Source organism: Dysidea avara, chromosome 14 (assembly GCF_963678975.1).
Source record: "Dysidea avara chromosome 14, odDysAvar1.4, whole genome shotgun sequence".
NCBI lineage: Eukaryota > Metazoa > Porifera > Demospongiae > Dictyoceratida > Dysideidae > Dysidea > Dysidea avara.
The window spans coordinates 8,643,028-8,649,027 of NC_089285.1; the positions used below are offsets into that span (position 1 = coordinate 8,643,028).

General features: G+C 39.6%; 1 protein-coding gene across 1 annotated transcript; it reads right to left on the reverse strand.

Annotated features, from left to right (window-relative positions):
• Positions 1-4,988: 4,988 nt before the first annotated feature.
• LOC136244039 (uncharacterized) lies at positions 4,989-5,531 on the reverse strand. Its single transcript, XM_066035565.1, has one exon. The coding sequence runs from the start codon at positions 5,529-5,531 to the stop codon at positions 4,989-4,991; it is 543 nt and encodes a 180-aa protein (XP_065891637.1).
• Positions 5,532-6,000: the final 469 nt, after the last annotated feature.

Here is a 6,000-nt window from a genome sequence, read left to right on the forward strand (position 1 = left end):
TCTTCTCATTGATAGCACACGTGAACTTTACCAACAGCAACTGTTTAGAACTAGGTTGACGGTATCAGGTGAAGACAACTAGGTGAACTAGAATGGCACAATTACACTACACTGCATAAAGCAAGAACAAAGTAGAAGTTCACCCAGTTCAACAGTCAATATCAGTATTTGCTTATAGCATACTCATCTCTGTGAACAGGATCAGTGGTCTTTGATAAAGTCTGCATAACTTATCAGACACCTTAATTAACAGACTTGTTGATACGCGATTTAAAAATCTCTGATGATTCACAGAAAACAAAATACTTGGAAATATATGAAATATTTCTAAATGAAGTGTGCAATACTCGTTTTAAGTGGACAGAAAGAAAGCAAAGAAAAGAAAGAATTAAAATATAGAGATTTGAGAGACTCAGAAAAAATCAGGGTGTTTAGTAATATCAATTTTCCTTAATTGTTTCCAATTCTTCCCAATAATGATTTGCACAATAAAATGATTGCATGGTGATAAAGTAACAAATAAAAACAATTATGCACAAACATTTAAATGGTTGTGTAATCATTTTAATGAAAAACGGGCGGATACTGTATTCGCATAGTACGAGCGCAGCTGTACAGCAACTTATTCGTAACGTACGAGTGCAGTGAGTGCTGAAACCGATGTGCTTTTATGGAACCTGTGAGTTTTCAACAAGTGTTAGCGCTCATTAATGAAGAAGCCGGTATGTCATTGGTGGTTTGCGGTGGGGTATCACCTGCAGCCTCTAATGTAATTTGTTGAATAAACCTGAAGCCACTCAAGAATCTGACTACAAACCACCATGCCTTTTACCACTAGCGCATTTTAATTGCTGTTATTTTCACAGAATGCTACAGCCATTACGTGGTACTTTGGTCAGAGGGAAGTGTATCCTCAATGAATGCTGACAGTGTAAAACCCCGCCAAATTAGTACTGGTGAAGAATGTATTGTCACTGTTGGCAAAAGAAGAAACAACACAAAGCCACCATTGTAGCACGAGGTGAACTAAAACTATACAAAGTACTTACAATTACATGTAGCAAATAAAATTTCTAGTCACAAAATCTGAAATGGAAAAAGTAGAAGATGAGTTTGTTGCTGGCGAATGGTTACCACCACAGGGAGTAATCCCCAAGACAACACAACACCTCCAACCAACATGCCAAAAAAAGAAAACGAAAAAGTAAAGAAACACTACAAAAAAGAAACAATAAAGAGAATGAAAGGTAGTGGTAAAGAAACACCACAAACAAAAATACGTGAGAACAACACCCAGGCTCCCCATGCCAGTGGTAACTACCACTCAAATTGCAGAGATGATGACTCTCCCTACAGCAATGACAACTTTTGCCACTCTCCCTGTGTCATCAACAACTGCCATTCTTCCAACAGTACTGACAACATCTAGTACTCTGGCGACAACTTCTGCCACTCTTCCTACAGTGGTGACAACTGCCATTCTCCTTGTGGCAGCAACAACCGACGTTCTTCCAGCAACAATATCCAATCACTCAATACTACCAGAGACATCCTCGCTGGGATAGTGCCCAACAACATTAACCCTTCCCTTTTGTACCTCCAACCACCAGTCCAAAATTGAACCTATTTAGCTCATTGATCTTAGAGCTTGACGTCACATCTCCACAGGCTGACAGAGCAGGCCTGCCAACTCTCACGGGTTTACCGTGAGTCTCACAGTTTCACTACCCTGCTCAAAGGCAGTAGATCGAATCTCATGGTTTTTGAGGCCTGCTAACTCTCACGGTTTCACTAACCTTCATTGGATAGAATGTCACGATTTGTAGTGTGAATGTCACGGATTTCAAATTTAAAAAGTTGAGACCTTTTTTTTTTTTTGGTCTCAGCGTAGCATCTACCAGTTTTTTTTTTACTACACACTGCAATACTACAATAAAGGTACAGAAATCTCAAGATTTTTTTACTTTCCAGGTTGGCAGGCCTGACATAGTCATCGATGAATTACAGTACATGGACGTTGACTTTAGTTGAGACCCACATATACTATACTCTTCTGGTATTTACCTACAAAAAATATAGGAATGTAATTGCAATTATTATTATTTACAGAGTCTGACAATGGTAGTGTAATATGTGACAACAGTTATAAGAACAACCATAACCACAATAATGATGGCAGTGACATCACTAATAACACTGGCACCTTGCAATTCTTGGAAGTGTGATGCTGGAGGCCCATACACAACAATTGTTGGAATCCCAAAAATCCTTCATTACCGGGCTTGAAGCTCTTGAACACAAAGCCAATGGTAGAACAACAAGTTGAAATAAGAAACAGCCATCCAGCCAAGTGCCATACCACCAGCAGTCCACCATCCACACCTCACTGGATATCAGTAACACCATCAGTAACATAGTCTTCATCGTCAGTACAAAACCAGTATCAGTAACATCGTCTTCATCGTCAGTACAAAACCAGTATCAGCAACATCATCTGCACATCACTGTATTCCAATACAATCATCTAAAGTCACTCAAATATGGAATGTTGTCATTGAGTGACGTTGACAGAACAAAACTTGTGGATCCAGACATCATGATAGCAAAGTACAAGCATTACCATGAGTCAGATAAGACCTCAGATCTTGCCCAAAAGCTATCCACAGCCCAAAAGTCTTGGAGATCATGTATTGGTCAGATGTACTGTATTGGGAACCGGTCGTTACCTTGCTCTGCCGATCTCAGTATTAAATGATATCAAGGGAAAGATATTTCAGCTTCTTTCAGAATATTGGGTGGACCCAGTAAAGTATGAGAAAATTTGGAGTAAATGTTCAAATTCAACTGGCCAACGGTACAGGTGCATCAATGAGTGTTGAACAGTATATACCCCAATAAGTCTGCATATCCTGTGTTTATTAAACTTTAAACATATTTTAATAAATTAATGCATTACTCTGAATACTGAAAAAACCAGTACTTATAATTACACAAAAAGACCAGTTTTCCCATATCCAGCCACAATTAAAACTGTACTATAAAACCAGATCCAGTCACATATTTAAGGAGGCAGCTATCTGATAACTCACACGTTTAATTGGAAATATTGGGTTGTCAAAATGGCCTAAACCAACTGGGTGTAGCAAATTTCCCCATACATTTTGTATGTTTCAGGGGCATGCAATATAAGGCGTAATAACCCGCGACACGTGATAGGTACCTCAGATTCTAAACCAGCTTAGGAAAGAGCGGTGAATAGCGATTAAGATGAGCTATAGCAGAAGGAAATCAGAGGAAATGTAAGCTTGTCATTTTACGGTTGAAAATCACTTTTCTATAGCGATTTGAATGGCGGATATTTGGAAAGGAACATTCTGAGCTGTTTCGATGTCTTAATAGCCATTAACCTTCACTACATTAGTGTTACAATGAAACAAAAGCATTGTGAATTAGTTCTGCAGGTTAGTTTGTGAAAATTAGTGTTCTATGATTAAGCAAAATAATGTCCATGCCATGTAGCAAACTTCTTCATATGTAGGCACCTGCTACCGTAGGGCTCTCTACAGGGAGATTTGTTTGTAGCTGAACTATCTACAAGGCAACTTCTTCTAGCTGATCTCTCTACAGGATGATTTGTTCGTAGCTGAATTCTGTATAGGTGATTTGTTTGCGGCTGAGCTTTTTTCAGAATGGTTTCTTTGTAGCTGAACTCTCTAAAAGGTAACTTCTTATAACTGATCTTTCTACAGGGCAATTTGTTTCTGATTAGACCTCGAAAATAAATATCCTCGTAATTTTCTGTATACTACGTTTCGCGGAAACTAAGGATTTTTGTTGTACACGTGGTAAAATGACTCTTTGGAAATACTTTAAACGAGAGGTCAAGACTCCTCTACCATCGCCTACTGGCAGTTTATCTAAGACTATATCTACAGGTGGAATAGTTGCTGCTAACAAGGAAGTTCAGCACATGATGGACTCCTTAAGAGGGGCCCATATGAATACTTTGACGATGTTGACTCCGGTCTAATGGGGTAAGAATGCACTTCTCTATCTGTAGCCACTGCCCTTCCAAAAGATCTACAACTTGTTCACCATCTACATGAACTTTCTTTTTAGGATTACTGACACCTTCTTCCTCTTCATCGCCAGATTCATCACTACTTGATGAACCAGTATCATCAATTTCGATGGTGGGAGTGCTAAACACATGAGCACTTGACACCTTAGAAATTGGTACATTCACTTGTGCTGCATTACTACCACTTGTACTTGGGTGTCATTCTGCTTTGATTTGTGCTCACTAGGTTTGGAAACTGTTATTGCAAGGCTAACAAATCGTTCAAGTTTGGGCGCCTTCTGCAATAAGCTTTGCACTTTCCATTTGAAATCTTCTTTCACAAGGCCACTGAATACCAGCTTGCAAGGGACATCTAGCCCACTTGTACAATACATTTTAAAAGTCTTTTCCAAAAGTGGTGGCGTTTGCATAACCTTGGGTGAAAGAGAAGCGTAGATAATACCCGGTTGGTGGTGATAGTTATATCATCAACACTACTACCATCATTTGAAGGTACATAATCTGTTAATGGCCTATATTTGTTGATATAGAATTGGACGGTGTTTTTAATTGCATATCCATAGTCACCTTGACTATTTCAGCCCCGAACATGCCAATTAGCTCCTAATAGTTACTGAATTGATCATTGCCATAACGTTGCACCCCTCCAACTTTCTTGGTTGGTAACTTCAAGTCATCATGAAATGAAAATAAGGCCTGTAAGTGAGAACAGTGTCTGATGACGGTTGAGGGTGTTCAAGTGTTGTGAGGATTGTGCTTGGTGTAGTATCTTCTAACTCACTTCTATCCTTCCACTAGTCGTAAATTTTGCTGTACCCAATGTAGTGTACCTTAGCTTTGTCACCAGACTTTTCTAATACTTCAATTGGATACAAGCCGTTTCCCGCAACAAAAATAATCTACACTTTCAGTTCACTTCTAATGGTACAAGATGTTGTACTGGTCGACGAATGGTTGTGACCTTATCCTTACTAAGGAACTGCACCTTAGCCGCTTGAGCTCTGCCATCTCTTCCGGTTATCAATTCAGCAATCTTGGCTAGCTTCCATAAACAACGAGCTGTGCAGTCTTCTTTCAGTACAACTATATCACCTTCTTTGATCATCGAATTCTTCTGGCTTCCATGCTTGATAGCTCTTTCCCTCAAGCTCAACAAGTAGTCCCTCTGCCAATTTCTGATGAAGTTCTTCAAGAGTTGATATTGGTATCGAGCCCTTCGTGTTAAATTCTGGGAGGTATTATCTATTTCAAACTGTCTGTTGCTAGCTAGTCTGTGTCCGTAAATCAAATCTGCTGGCATCAATGCACGTGACATGCCCTGTTCATCATCATACAAAAATGTTAAGGGCCTGTTGTTCAAGGTGGACTCAATCTCTACGATCACAGTGGTCAACTCTTCTACGGTAAGGGTACTTCTCCCTACTGTCTTTCTTAAACAATGCTTGACCATGCCTACCAACCTCTCCCAAAAGCCTCCCCAACATCTATGATAAACTTCCAAATACCTTCTTGTTTGTCAAATACTCATGTATCTCTTGTGAATGTACCACCTTTTGTACTTCAACTGCACTGGCTTTAAAAGTCTTCACATTATCTGACATCATGGTAGATGGTAAGCCTCTACGGCCACAAAATCGACGAAATGCTTGGAGAAAAATTGGAGCAGATAAATCTTGAACAACTTTGAGATGTAGTGCTCGGGCAGAGGCACAAGTGAACAAACACACATAAAGTTTTGCAACTTCTTCGGATTCCTTGATTGGCTTTGTATACAATGGCCCAGCGAAATCAACCCCAGTATGTGTGAATTGTGGTTTCGAGCTTACACGTTCCGTCGGCAGATCAGCAATCATAGGTGTAGGATATGGCTTCCCTTCACATCGTTTACAAACAACACATTTCCTCAACACCTTCTTCAC